Source organism: Monodelphis domestica, chromosome 2, assembly GCF_027887165.1.
Source record: "Monodelphis domestica isolate mMonDom1 chromosome 2, mMonDom1.pri, whole genome shotgun sequence".
Classification (NCBI taxonomy): domain Eukaryota; kingdom Metazoa; phylum Chordata; class Mammalia; order Didelphimorphia; family Didelphidae; genus Monodelphis; species Monodelphis domestica.
Genome location: NC_077228.1, coordinates 70,021,791 through 70,037,754, shown reverse-complemented (window position 1 = coordinate 70,037,754; position 15,964 = coordinate 70,021,791). Strand labels below are relative to the sequence as shown.

General features: G+C 39.2%; 1 protein-coding gene across 1 annotated transcript in view; it reads right to left on the bottom strand.

Moving 5' to 3' along the window:
* TNN (tenascin N) overlaps positions 1–15,964 on the bottom strand; it is an 88,847-nt gene that overhangs the window by 54,624 nt on the left and 18,259 nt on the right. The window contains exons 3-6 of the mRNA XM_003340111.4: positions 11,928–12,302; positions 11,257–11,520; positions 4,299–4,484; positions 3,313–3,402 (exon numbers count right to left, since the gene is read on the bottom strand). Coding sequence (XP_003340159.3) covers positions 3,313–3,402; positions 4,299–4,484; positions 11,257–11,520; positions 11,928–12,302 — 915 coding nt within the window. The remainder of the gene's footprint in view (positions 1–3,312; positions 3,403–4,298; positions 4,485–11,256; positions 11,521–11,927; positions 12,303–15,964) is intronic.

The window sequence follows — 15,964 nt, the reverse complement described above, 5'->3', positions numbered from 1 at the left end:
TTGGGATAAGGGACTCATTAATTTACACCAGTGTGTACTCTTTCCTTATACTAAATTATTGGAAAACTCAGGCACATATTTTAGATACTATGAATTTTGATACTTTAGGGGGATTATCTTTCTGAAAATGAATCTCAGCCAATTTGGTCTGATTGAAGTATTCTAAAGTCTACCCAAAATCAGAGCTGTCAGTTCTAAGTTTCTGATAAAGTCAGGGCAGGCTTGTGAGAACCAAAGTGGTGGATAGAATTATAACTTCCCATTTGGCAATGGGGAGTACTACTATCATTATATCTCCCTTATAAAATGCTTAGAGATTCCAAAAGTTTAAAAAGAAAAAAAAGTGATCTTTGATTTTTTCCCCATCATATCTCAGCTTTGAAGAACTCAAAATGGAAGCTTCTTTTGAGTAAGTGGTGGTAATTTTGTGGGAGGTTTTAGCCAGAGATCATATGAATGCAAATGGTCTATATGTGAATCTTCAAGAAAAAAGTCACAGAAATAATAATATCCCAAGAATTGATTATTTCTAAGGTTCAGAGAGAGAAATTTCACCAACCAGAAAACTGGTCTGCCTTTTTTCTTGCTGCTTTCAAGACTGGCCTGGTTCTGAATCTTGGTCTCATTTTCTGCAGACAGATGCCAAAATCTCTTCTAATGAGTGTCAACTGTCAATCAAATCCTTCCCTTTCATATGCTTGCTTTAACTAGTCATTTGGATGGAAAAATACCTGAACTGTGCCATTTGCTTTCTCATTCTTACATATGCTACTTCTGAATTCCAATGTATTTCCACTTCCTAGTCTGAGGGCAAAGGATGACAAAAGTTTACAGAAAACTGATTTTTCATATTAAGAGAAATGAAATGAATTAGTATTAATTAATGGTTGTACTGAATTTGTGACTTTCTTCTCAAATCCTTTTTCATCTTTTATAATTGTGTAAGTGAAAAATGTAATCCCAGTTTGTTTTGAATCCAATTGTCTTTTGACTTTTTTGTCTTTTGATAGCTAGCTCCTTCCAGTTTTGTTATTCAACAGAAAGTCAATTGAATAAATATTAATGAAGCACTTCCTGTGAATATAATAGCACTGTACTAGGCAATAGAGGGAGTACAAAGATGAATGAAATATGAACCCTAGTTATGAGGATTTTACAGTTTTATTGTAAAAACATAACTTGAAAAGTGAAATAACAAAAGGCAGTGTGTAGTTAATGCTCTGGGGATTCTGATCACTATGGGTAGGAACAGCTTGGGAATGCTTCCTAGAGTAAATAGAATGTGACCTAAGCTTTGTAGGTGGATAGTATTGTGATATGGAAGCTCTCCAGGCCAGAGGAACAACTTTAGAAAAAATAGAGGCAAAAATGAACAAATTGTGCCTGACAGTGAAAAACCAGCTCAACTGTGTTGGGAAACAATGAGAAATAAATCTGGAAAGGTATGGAGGGATCAGATTATGGAAAGCCTTGAATAAAGTAATGGGGCATGGGAAATGACATGATGACATGAGAGTACTCTTTAGGGAAGATTAATCTGGCAGCAGAGTATAAATAGGCTACAGAGTATTTCTAATGATGACTTCTACACAAGCATGGCTTAAAAGATATCATCCAATGCAGGTATGACTGGAAAAGGAAGATGTTATATCTTATATCTTCCACTAGTTATATAGTGAATGCAAGGCAAAATAATTAGACAATCTGAACATTATGTGGGTATTCAAAAACTTGAGGAAAAACTCCACCACATTGGATATGGACAGGAGTCATGGAAGAGGAAAAGGTATAGAAGTATGCCCACATTGATTAGATCAAATATGAAAATGGATCAGGATGGGGAAAGGCTATAAGAAAAGTACAAACAGCTTGCCAACTCATTAAAATGGCTCACCAACCAAACCCCAATCCAAATTTGATGTTTTATTTGCAGTAGCTTTTAAACAAATGAATGAAAAGTTTTTAAAAAGCATCCTTTACTATGACTTTTTATTAAGTGGCATGTGTCCCACAAGTACAGTCAAGGGAGTAGCTATAGCATCACTCCGAATTTTAACCATATATTGTATCCTAGTCTTAGCAGTCAAAAGTAGCTATTGAATGTAAGGTAGAACTGACCAGAACTAAAAAGAGAGCTTTCTCAGAGAAAGGTTTTTGAATAGAACATTCTCTTCTTTGTGCCTTGTGACAGATTCCTCTCAATCTAATAGCACTATATGCCAAGTCAAAATCTTTAAATGTCTTTCTAATAATGATAAAAGTGCCATTTGGTAATCATGCCAACTTTCATGCCCTGGGCCCATTGCTTTCCATATTTTCTCACTTAATTTCAGTTGACATTCAACATTTAGAGCTATTCTCTAAAACTATGACACTTTGGTTACTTTGCTTAATAGATAAACAGGACAAGATCCTGGCAGCTTTCGCAGTGTGTGTCCTCATTCTTCTAGCAAATTTCTCTTTCCTCTCTACTGTCAATTTCCAGTAAAATGAATCTGAGTCAGTTGTAGGTGGATAAAATCATAACGCATAGAGAAGCAGTGGAGAGTAAAATCAGTTTAGAGAAAACTCTACAAGACATTCAACAAAACAAAGGAATCCTGGGAACAATAAAGGCAGAAAGTGGACAGAAGGTAAAATAAAATAAAATGGAAAATGTTTGTAAAGATAACTAACAAACTGTTTTCATCATCAAGGACAATGTAACCCTGCTTATACTCTTAACATCACAGTCCCAAATGTGCTTATAACAGAGATAAAAATGGCACTAAAGAGAATGAAAATGGCAAAATCCACTGGGCTAGCCCAAATGTATAGAGAGAAAGTCTGACGGAGGTAGTATAATATGAAAATATCTGAAGAAAGGGAAGACACTTTAAAGCACAAGAGAAAAAAGTCTCAGACCAAAAAAATAACTAAAAGATATCAACAAATACCAACCTATATGTCTACTCTCCCACCTATAAAAAATATTTATGGTTATCATCTATACCCAAATCCATTCTTGAGGAAGGTGTTATTGGTATGGAACAAACAAATTTTTTTTCAAGTGGTATTTACTTTTTCTCCAAGACCTCTAGCACTAAGAGGAGATTGGTCCATCCATTAGATTTTTCACTAAAACACTTACTCTACTCCCTCCACCCACACTCAAATAGACTTCTGTGCAGAAAAGGAATATGTCTACCCATAAACTTGTCCTTCCCTATCTCACACAGAATTTTTATCTAGAGAGAAGGGACAATAACCAAAAGAAACATTGTAGGGAGAGGTAGAATTCAAATCTGAGAATACGTCCAAAGATGTCCTTACCAGTCATGCCATTCAAGGAAATTGGTTTTCCTTCTAGGCCACCTTTCATGGGTACCACAGTGATCTTATACTCAGTCCCAGGCTGCAGACCTAGAAAGGCAAAATGGTTTCATTCAATGTAGCATTCCTAACTCTCAGGCCAGAAGTTCCACAGGTTGTCCAGGTTTCCTTTGGTCCAACAGCAAATGAGATGCCAAGCTCCCACTTAGAATATACATCTAAAAAGCAGGTAAAGAGCTGACCCCAATGCAGACTTGCCCAAAAGGATGTCTTTATTTAGTGGCCTGCCATTCAATGGATGGGCAGTCACAGGAGTAAGGCTGCTTTGTTGACAGAATAAAGCTGATTAGATTTTCTCCCTTTGTGGGGAAGAATGAGAGTGAGAACTCAACTCTTGCTTCCTGATTTGATCTGTGGTCATAAGTGACTTTCTGGTAACTGAAAAACACCCCCTCTGAAAGGGTCTTCATTCTCAGCCTCTCAGCACAATCCAGGACTTCGAAAGGCTATTTAGCTACTGGGGTAGTTCAACTATCAATAATTCCTAGAATGGAATTATTGGAACTAGCACGTGTACACATGTGTGTGCATGCACATACATTCATAAGAAAGGCTTTCTTGTCAGCAATCAGATCCATTTTCCAGTGAGCACCCACCAGAATTAGATCACCTCAGACCTCATCCTCTCCTGAAAGAATTTAAGCAGGTTGGTAAGTCATCAGTAGAATACTGGGGCAGGATCTGAGAGCCAGAGATTTTCTCTTGGTCAAGTTTGTCATGTCTAAGGAATTCAGGGATGAAGTTTCAGATATACCTGGAACGCTCTGAGTAGCACCCGAGTTACTTAGAAATGGACTTCCCAGGGTCCCTTTTCTCATCTCAGAAACACCAATGCCCTCTTCTCTCACAGTTCCCCAAGTCTCTACACTAGACATCACCCTCCATACTGAGTTTAGGTTCCATAAGCAATTCAGAATTCTTCTTACCTGTGATGTCATATCTGCTCTTGGGGTCATTGCTCTTGGGAACGGTCACCTCCTCCACCTCCTGCCCTTGCAAGCTGCCGTACCTGAGTTTGTAATAATCAACCTCTGTGGGAGGATTCTCCCATTCCACATCCAGGGAGTTCTCTGTCTCATCAGTCACCCAAGCAGTGCCAATCACAGACATGTCTAGGGTGGAAGTGGAGGAAAGGAGAAAAATGAAAAGGAAATAAGCTAAAGGGAGCAGATCTCCTACTAGCCTCCAAGCTTCCTCCTTGCTTTTGAGTAATGAACAACTGACAACCTTGCAACAAAGACCTTAAAGATGCACATGTTAATGGAACATAAGAATTTGGGGTTAAGACCCTCCCCTCTTTCCTGTTCTCACTCCCACTCCCTTATCACCCCCATCCTATTTTCATACCAATAAACCTTTGCCCTTGGAATCCTCAACTTTCTCCATACCCATTATGCAAGGCAGCCTTCCAAGACTTATGATCAAGGAACAAAAGCTGATACAAAGTACTTAGACACAGTGGCCAGATTTCCTTGCACTTATTTATATATTTGTTTCTGCCTCTGCTTTTAGAGACCTGGCTATAAGACATGAGGTTCATGAACCTGGATAAAGAGGTTTAAAAATTGCCTGGTGGGGCAGCTAGGTGACTCAGTGGATAAAGAGTCATGCCTGGAGAAAGACGGTCCTGGATTCAAATGTGACTTCAGATATTTTCTAGCTGTGTGACCCTAGGAAAGTCACTTAACTTCCATTGCCTATCCCTTGCTACTCTTCTGCCTTGGAACCAATTCACAGTATTGATTCTAAGACAGAAGGTAAGGGTTTAAAAAACCTATGGAATTCTAAGACATTTCTTATATAGAAACCTGATCGCATAGTTCCTCAGCTTGTCCAGTTCCATTGGCATCTTCCACTCTATTTCACCCACCATAATCAATCAGTCAATCAAATTTTATTAAGTCCAAATGCCAGGTCCTGTACTAGATTCCAAGAACACAAAAGATAAAAATAAAACAACATTTGTCCTCCAGGAGCTTATAGTCTATCAGGAGAAATAAAATGTACCCATGAAAGTATTTGTGAAATACATACAACATGAATCCAAGATCACTGCGGAGGGACACTAGCCGCTGAGAAAATCAAGGAGGTAAGGAGTAAATATACTCTGAGCATATAACAATCCTCTGCTAGGAATCCCTAATTCCTTGTCCTCTTCTCGACCCTTTCATGTGGAGGTTTCTAAAGGCTTTATGCAAGATACAGAGTTAAATCTCAGATGTTTCTAGTCTTAAGGCTGTTGGTTCTCCAGACCCAGAATATTCAAAATGAATTCTTTTTCTACAATTTCCTGTTCTCCCGCTCCCTTATAAACCTTAAATTCATTCTTTGCCCTCATCCTCACCTTTAGTCCCTTGTCCCATCCCTTGCTAGTCTGAATAATCAAATTTCCCTCTTCCTTCTCGAGGAATGCTAAGTGTCACCAGAGGAAGTCATAAAATTGAGCTGATTTCACCCTCTATAAACTTATGGTATATAGCTTCAATTGGCTTCTCACTGTGGCTCAACAATCCTTCAATTCTACCCTTATTGACTCATTTCATGCCCCACAGATACTGTGCCAATTATTTTCTTTCCCTCACGAATACAGCCTAGCACTTACTACCCAGATAATTTAGCCTTCTACTTGCTTTACTAAGAAGATTAAAGCAATTTCATATGAACTCACTCTGTGTCCCACCTCCGATAGTCCTAAGCATTTCTTAATATGATCACCCGTCCCCTCTTCCTTCTTTCTCTTCCCTATCTCATTCTTTATTATCTCCTCCAAAAATATAGCCCAAGAATCATCTTTCATTTTCCCCCACTGGCTCTTTCCCATCTCTCTCCAAATACACTCATCTCACTATAATCTTAAAATAGCCTCTGTACTCATCTATTCCATCAAGCTATCACCCCATCTCTTCTCCCTCTTTAATTTTAATTTTTTTATTTTTTTTAATTTTAATTTATCAAAAAAGTTGTAGGTACCCTACTTCCTCACTCCCTATTTCTCAAACCCGAGTTCTGCTCCCACCACTCCACTCTGCTGTAAATATTGTACCAGATCACTCATGTTTATTGCCTGTGTGACAACAGGCAAACAACAACTTTTCTGGGCCCCCACTTTCTCATTTATATATAATGGAGTTTGGGACCACATCCAGATAGCCTAAAATGAGAGCATCCCCTAAGAGGGCTTGCCTGAGGATGTGCAGATTTCTTATATAAGGAGTGGGGGGGGGGGGTGGAGCAGGGCAGCTAGGTGGCTCAGTGGATAGAGAGCCAATCCTGCAGTCAGGAGGTTTTGGATTCAAATGTGACTTCAGATACTTCCAAGCTGTGTGACCCTAGGCAAGTCACTTAATTGCAATTGCCTAGCACTTACTGCTCCTTACTATGGTTCTCAGAACCAATAATTAGTGCAAATTCTAAGATAGAAGATAAGGGTTTAAATAAAATATATATGTGCATACACACACACACACATATATATAAAGATCGGGCAGTTAGGTTGCTCAGTAGATTGAGAACCAGGACTAGAGACAGGAGATCCTAGGTTCAAATCTGGCCTCAGACACTTCCCAGAGGATTTTGAAGAGAATGAATGAAATAAAAAAGCAGTAGGTTTAAGTGGCTTTGGATGGATAGATATAGAGTGATAGCTAGCAGGCATGCTTCAAATTTGTCCTCAGATACTTCCTAGCTGTGTGACCCTGAGCAAGTCACTTAACCCCCATTGCCTAGCCCTTACTTCTCTTCTGCCTTAGAACCAATACATAGTATTCATTCTAAAACAGAAGGTAAGAGTTTTAAGGAAAATAAAAAAAAAAATTTAAAGAATACAAAGGGATCCTAAGTCCAAAAAAGTTCAATAAATTATGCTGGAGCTGATTCTCAATGAGGAAATTCTCTCTACAAATGCAGATTTGTACCTTATCTAACTATGGTTATATAGTCAATATAAGTCAGTGACAGGATCTGAACCCAGGTCTTGTCTCTATAGCTATCCTTGATAATATAGTGCCTGAGTAGATTAATGAAGGACTTAAAAAACCAAATAGAAGAGTTTTTATTTTCTCCTACAGGGAAAAACTATAGAATAGGATAGTCATCTAGTAAGGATTATGCTTTAGGATTATCATTCTGACAGCTATGTGGAGGCTGGATTGAAGAGTGGAGAGACTGGAGGCTGAAAGAGCAATTAGAAGGCTGTTACTTTAGCACAGCCTAGAGATAATGAAGGTTTGAACCAAGATGGTAGCTGAGAGACTGGAAGGAAGGAGATGGATGCCAGATAGACAAGATTTGACTAGAGGTGGGAGTAAAGAAGAGGGAAAAAAGAGATAAAAAATTCAGAAGAGATGAGGGAAATATATAACCTCTTCCCTTCTTTACATTGTAGGTGCTTGTGGGTTTGGAACATTATATGCATATGCTGTCAAAACCAGTGGCTTTTGCTGAACTACTTTTTTCCTCCTTTTTCTATGGGTGTTCTTTATTACGTGGGATGGTTCGCCAAGTTGAGGGTAGAGAGAAGGTTATATTTAGAAATTAATGTGATATAAAAACAAAAGGTACAAATAATTTTTAATAAAAATTTTCCCTTAGAGATTTGACCTAGGAAAAACAAAACTGGAGAAGATTCCAGGGAAGATGAATGGAAAAAGTTATGAAAGAAGTATAGGTTTGGAGAAACTGGGGTGATTTTTCAAACTGAATAGCAGGAACTTAATAGTCACATTCAAAAATGTTTTAGAGAAAGTGACTCCCAGCCAAGTTCTCCCTGAGGACAAAACCAGAAAAAATAGGTTTTACTTGAATCAGGAAAGATATGAATATAAACTTTATGGTTATGGGATTTTATGATTTTTTGAAGCAAGGGAGATTACTTAAATATTCTTCTTCTTAAGATCTTTCAGAAAAAGATTGCTACTCATTAGTCTCTAGTGACCTACTCTGCCTGAAACCAAGGATATCAACCAGGTAGTTTTAAGATGCTTTTTAATAAATACTAAACAAAATACTTTCTAATCTTCTAACTATTTGAAAGGGAGGCATAATAATGCACTTGCCCCTTCATTTGGACTTACTTCAAGGTTGACTAACCTTTCTCACCCTCAATTTCCTCATCTGTAAAATGGATATAATAATAATACTTATCTCCCAAGATTGTTTCAAGAATCACACGAGATAACTTTAGGGGCAGCTAGGTAGCACAGTAGATAGAATGCCAAACCTGGAGTTGGGAGGACCTGGGTTCAAATTGGCCTTAGACATTTCCTAGCTGTGTGACCCTGGGCAAGTCACTTAATCCCAATGGTCTAGCCCTTACTACTCTTCTGTCTTAGAATCAATACCCAAAACAGACATATAAGGATTTTTTAAAGAGCTTAAGGCACTATATAAATGCAAGCTATAATCATCATTATTTTCATAAATAATATTGCAATCCTTCTTCAATCTCTCTTCTCTTTAGTCCATTCTCCATGTAATTACTAAAGTGATATTTAGAGTTGGTAGGGACTTTGGAAGTCATCTAGTCTAACCACCTCATCTTCCAAATGAAGAAGCTGAAATGAATGGAGAATAAATGACTTGCCTAAAGTCATACAAGAAATAAGCAGAAGATGTAGAAGAGCTTCTGACAGCACAGACAGTTCTTCTTTCATTATACCACATACTGAGCTAGGCAGCTCAGTGGATAGAGTATTGAACTGAGAGTCAGGAAGACCTGAGTTCCAATCTGACTTCAGACACTCATTAGTTGTATGTCCCTGGGAAGTTAATTTAACCCTGTTTGTTTTACTCCACTGGAAAAGGAAATGGCGCACCATATCAGTATCTTTGCCAAGAAAATGATATGGACAGTTTGATCCACTGAACAACAGCTTATTGTTCAGCATTTTAAAGTCCCTTAACCTACCTCTTAGTCTTATTTATTATTAATTTATTATATTAGAAATATATTTTACTAATTTATTAAAAATTGCTCCCTTTCAAGTGTTCTATGGTCTAAGTTGGACTATTTGCTGTTCCTCTCAAATGACATTCCATTTCCTATCTCCTTGCCTCTATGCAAACTCTCTTTCATGCTAGGAACACAATACTTCTCTGCTTCTTAGAATTCCTAGTTTACTTCAGGGCTCAGCTCAAATATAGCAAAAGGTCATTGCTGATCTTTCCAGCTATTAGTACTCTTTCCTGATTATTTTATATACAGATGTGTGTGTCTAGATACATATATGTAAGCATATCTATTTATCTGTTGTTTAGTCATTTTTTAGCCTTGTCTGACTCTTCATGACCCCATTTGGGGTTTTCTAAGCAAAGATACTGTACTGGTTTGCCATTTCCTTCTCCAGCCCATTTTACAGATGAGAAAACTGGGGCAAACAGGTGGAAATGACTTGTCCAAGGTTATATAGCTCCTGAGTGCCTGCCTCCAAATTTGAATTCAGGAAGACCCATCTCCCTGACTCTAGGTCCAGTACTGTATCCACTGCAACATCTCCAATACAACATAATCTTGCAGTCAGAAACAGTTTCCTCTTTCCCTTTTATATTCCCAGCATTCATCATAGTGCTTATCACACAGTAGGGGCTTCATAAATGCTTATCAGTGTGTAGATTGCCACCTGGGGAGAATTGCCATCCTTGAATCCCCATTTCTCTTCCTAGTAAAGTATAATAACAGAAACACACAAATTCTACCACTGAGGTTGCCAAGTTATTCAATGTTTATTTTCTCTCTTCCCCCTTGAAGTAAGATTGAGTGGCACCAGAATTCCTATCAGGATACTTCACTGAGTCATGAACAATGACCCTGCAGAACTCTGCCATCCAGCAAAGCCTATGCTTGGGCAAGTCCTAGTCAAACTGGACAGGTTTGGGGCATTGGCCCAGCAACGGACTGCACTGGGTATGTGAGGACCAATCTAGTTAAGTCTGGAGAAGGCTGGTCACCAGATGATGATTTTTTTCCATCTCAACAACTCATGACGACTACCTACTGAGGCCAATTAAGGTTGTTCTTTGTTGCCTGCCTTAATTGCCTTTACATATCCATGAAGTGAATCAAATTAGGCAGCATTCATTTTCTTCCTAATGATGCCATTCGTTAGGGTGGTTCTGCCTGAACTTCAAACCTAGGTACAACTCAGATACTACATGGGCCCTCCAGCACCAAACCTGGGAGGTTGGGTCACAACTGAGGCAGATCCAAGAAGGCTACAGTCACCCAAGGAATTGAGGGCAGAGGGTCAGGGGTTTGGGATTCCAGGATCCCTTGGAGATCTTAGCATCCTTCCAGGCAGTTTCACTAGAGGTGGGAAGGTGATAATTTGTAGGAAATAAATCACACCTAAAGAATGTACCCGCCCACCGTTAAGAGGCTGCAGTCTTCCAATGCTTACCCAATCTAAAACCTCCCAAGTTAGTCTCAGAAACTATCAGGGGTCCCTTTCACATTCTGGTGAAGCCTGTGGACCCTTCTCAGAATTATGTTTCTAAATGTATAAAATAAGATGCAGTGTAATATGAAGGAAACAAATTATTCTGAAATACAGCTATCAAAATAGCTTTTAAAACAAGTTTGTGGTCTCCAGGTTAAGAACCCCTGCTGTAGAACTACCTTGGAATTTAGGCACAGGCCAGGACACTCAGACACCTAAATGTGGGAGCAAGACAATAAAATCTATATTGATCTAAGGGTAATTGATCAGTGCCTAGCATATATTGAGTGTTTAATAAATACTTTATCTATCTATTAATCTGTCTGTCTATCTGGTACTTTGTTAGCTTCCAATTGATACAAAGATGTGGTTTGGATGATTTTTAATTTGGCTTGGGAGTGGGGACCTGAGTTATGGTCGTCTCATGTCCCTGTTGTCCCTAGGATCTTACCTGTAGAGGCCAGCAAATGCTGTGGGCTACTGGAAATCCCCTTTTTCACATTGCGTAAAGTAATAATGTACTTGGTGCTAGGCTGCAGGCCATGAATCTCATAACTTAGCTCTTCTTTGGGGACCTTAATCTGTTTCATTGAAGTATCCACCCCCATGGGATAGTAGCTGAGCAGGTAATGGTCCACATTCACTTCTGGATCCCAGTTCACAAGCAGAGAGTCCTCAGTGCTCTTGAGGAGCTTCAGACTCTGGGGAGAAGGAACTAGAAACAAAAGGAGTAGGAAGAGACAGAGGAAGTCATCAATATGGATTCATTAAGCAGCTCCCAAATTCTCAGGACCTTCCTGGAGGCTTTGGGGAAAAAAAAAACAAGAAGGAAACTGAGGGAGACAAGTAACAAGATGACTGAAAACAAGGAACATGAGAGTCCCATGGTATTTTGCCATTGTTAGACCATATCTAGAGGATTATGGGCAATTCTGATCACCATATTTTAAGAAGAACATTGAAAAAGTAGAGAGGAAGGAAGGAAGGAAGGAAGGAAGGAAGGAAGGAAGGAAGGAAGGAAGGAAGGAAGGAAGGAAGGAAGGAAGGAAGGAAGGAAGGAAAGAAGGAAAGAGGGGAAGAAAAGCTGGAATAGGAGTAGCTTGGGAAGCAGATGTCTCTTACTCTGGGAGCAGTCAAGGCCAGTGAAGCCCTCCTCACAGTAGCATTCTCCTGTGTCACAGAAGCCATGACCACTGCAGTCATTGGGGCATCTCTTCTCACTGCAGTCCTCTGATGTAAAATCCTCATAGCACTGGCAAACGCCCCTCACACAGATCCCATTTCCACTGCAGTTCTCTGGGCAAGGCAGGTAGCCACAGTCCTCGCCAATGTAGGGCTCGTCACAAATGCATCGGCCATCCACACAGCGCCCATGGCCACTGCACCCTGCAGGACAGCTGGGGAGGGAGCAGTCTGGGCCTTCCCATCCTTCATCACACCTGCACCCACAAGTGTCTTGGGTGAAAATTCCATGACCACTGCAGAGGTTGCTGAGACCTTGGCAGAGAAGTACCAGGTGTGGAAGAACAGAGAAGGAGGTTGGGGAACAGAAAGGAGAAAACAAATAATGACTTGTAAATACCAAAGGAGCTCAGAGAATCCTTTTCCCTGAAAATCTTTGAGAAATAACATTCTATTTCACATCCTCTCTTCTATCTAGCAACATCAATTCAGGTGTGCTTTGGAGTCATTGATAGCTAGGCTCACCTAAATAACGGTTCATGGGGAGCAATGAGGCAGACAAATGAATCTTTTCAGCAGGACCTGAAAACAACCTCTTTCAGATTCCCTATAAAACCTATCACCCTACTTTTCAGTTCTCCATCATTTGATAACACAAACCATCTCATTTCCCTTTTACTTCTCATTCCAAGTAAAAAGCATATGAATTCTCCTGATGCTTCCCTTCCCTGGGATTCTTTTCCCCCTGTAATATTTTATTGCATTTTCCCTAATTTCATGTAGAAATAATTTTTAACATTTGTTTTCTGATATTTTGAGACCCAAATTCTCTCCTTCCCTCCCTCTCTTCCCCTTTCCCCAAGATAGCAAGTAATCTGATATAGGCTATGCATGTGTTGTCATGCAATGGATATTTCCATATTCATTGAGTTGTGAAAGAAGATACATATATGATTTTTTAGGGGAAGAATGGAATGGCGGACAAGAACTCTGATTTTGTTTGTATGGAGCAATCCCAATGAGGAAATTCACTCTACTGATATAGCTTGCATCTACCCTACAATTTTCATAGTAATAAAGAATGTGACTCCAAGGACAGCTCCCTATCTATTACACAATGGTTGCCTCTTATGGTAAATCCATAATACATTATAATAACAATTATAATATATCACATTCACAAGAGGAAATATGATACAATGTATAGAGAGCCAACCTTAGAATGATGAATACCTGGGTTGGAGTGCCATCTCAGACTGACTGTAATTCTGAGAAAGTTATTTAACCTCCCAGTGCTCTAACCAACTCTCTTAAGTCTATATATTCCAGAGTTGGTGCTGAGCTGCACCAGGAGGATGAGTTTCTGCATCTGGGAGATCTCTATTCCCTGAAGAAACTAGAATTTAACCTTTCTGGTCTTCAGGTCTTTCATCAATTAAAACAAAATCAGATAATAATTACACTGCTTACTTCACAGAATTGTAAGGATCAAATGAGTGAATGCATATGAAGATTTTTTTTAAACCTTACTTTCTCTCTTAGTAATAGTGCTAAGATAGAAGAGTAAGGTCTGGGCAAATGGAGTAAATAACTTGCCCAGGGCCACAGAACTAGGAAGTATCTAAAGCCAGGTTTGAACCCAAGTCTGTGACTCCAGGACTGGCATTCTATCCACTGAGTCACCTTCAAGGAAGGTGGTTCTGACCAATTGGGAGATGGCACAAAACAGCCAGTGACTGTTTCACAATATAGTGAAAAGAACCCTGGTTGGAGACAAAAGGTCTAGATCATATCCTAGCTTTAATGCCTGTTACCTCTGTATCCATGAAAGAGCTCCTTCTCTTTCCTCTCAGTTTTGTCATCCATAAAATGAGAGGGCTAAACTAGATGAACTTGAAGGTCCTTTCCTACCCTAAATCCCATGATTAACAAGGAATAAACATATCATTTGGAGGAATTATCCAGGCACCTGGTTGTTTTTTTTCATAGATTTCAGTTTTCACTGTGCCTATAGTCAGAGATAAGTAATGGTCAGATTAACAGTAGAAATAAGATCATGAATCCATAACTATGTATCCTCATCCTTGCCTCCATATTGCAGGTAGTCAAGACCTTCATGACTTCTTGGACTCTCATGTCCTCTCCTGTTTCCTACATTGCCTCCTTCCTACAATAAGCTTCCAAAGTGGGCAATGCCCATCTTCCTTTCATTTTGGAATATCTGTACCCCATGATTATGACTATATTCATTATATTAGGGATGCTATTGTACCTTTCATTCCACCTCTTAAATAATCAAGATGGATTTTGCTAACTTTTAATCAGAGGAGAATCTAATTAGCACCCAACAAGAAAAATAAATAGACCACAATAGCACAGAGAACAATGATAGGAAGCCAGGCAACCCAGGGACCAAATGACCAAGACATGGCATCTCTCATCACTAAAAGCCAGAGCTTGGAACTAAAGGGCAGAAATCCATGTTCTGTGATTCTGGGTTTTTAAGCCAAGTACTTAAGCTTTAGGACTCTGAGGAAAATCAAGAGACTAGAATGCTGAGGAGGTTATAGAGTGAAGGCTTAGGTGAGGGGGTGGGGGAGCTCCTCTAGAAACATGAATACTCAAAAATAGCATGAGTACTGAGTAAGTCACCAAATATGGCCACTGTCCTCTACTCATTAACTTGTTGGGAAAGTATATAGGATTTGTCTTATCTTCTTTGTGACATGGAAACCCCTGAAGGGCCACTGTTCCCCTCACCTAACTTTGCCCCATCAATATGTTTCTGCTCAGAATGCCTTCTCTCAGGCTCCAGGAAGAGTCCAACCAAACTGATACCACAGGGAAGTGGAAAGCTTTGTAAATAAAGAAGCCAAGGATGAGGGAGCATCAGAGAAAGAGGCCAACTACTAAACAAATTTGTAGGGGGACGTCCATAGGATACTGGAGAGAAAACAGCAAAGTCCATTGTAGTCAAGGCAGGGATGCCCAATAGAAAGAATATTGGACTGGAGTCAGAAAACCTGGGTTTACATCCTAGCTCTGCTGTAGCCTGGGAAAGGTACTTCACCTTTCCAGGTCTCTGCTTCCTCATTTCTAAAATGAGCAAGAAGGATTAGGTAGAATATGGTCCCTTCTAGCACTAAGACTTCTAGGCATGCTTTATCTGATGGAAATAAATAGCATTTACATTTTTTTAGTAAAATGATATGCAAAATGGCATATGATATCTGAGTCAATATTTGGGGTCTTTTTGTCTGTTTTTAATTAAAAAATAGAACTCTATCATTGTTTGTACCTCAAGCTGTTAACATCTTCCTCGGGCTAAGACAGGATTTGTAAGGAATAATAATAGTTAACATTTATGTAGCACTTTAAGGTTTGAAGTGCCTTACATTTTACATCTCATTTGAATTTTATAACAACCTGTGAGATAAGGATATTATCCCCATTTTAAAGATGAGAAAATGTCCTAAAAAAAAAAGTTAAAAGATTTGCCAAGGGTTACATGTCTAAAGTATTCATTCAGATCTTCCTATTTCCAAGTCTGACTTTCTATCCCCCATGTTACATAGCTGACTATATAATCAGTTGGGGTAATTCTTTATAATTACTAAACTGGACTTTGTTTTTCATTTGGCAAACTTTTTTTCTCCTTCCCATCTTCCCCTCACTCCAAGAAAATTTTGTAATATTATTAACAAAACCAATTCCCACATAGTCCATATCCTAAAATGGAAACTTTAAAAGACAAAAGAGCTCTAATTAATGCAATGACCTTCCCTGATTCCAGAGGACTAATGAGACCTTCTGATGGGGAAGGCATGAACTAAACATATAGTTGGATCACTCTTGAATAAAATCCTTAATAGGGGCTTCAGGGCAATTCCAAAGGTCTGGAACTTGGCCCTCACCTTGCTTCTGTTCTGTCTCCCTAAACTCCTGGATAAAGCATGAAGTTCCTATCTATGAGAAGA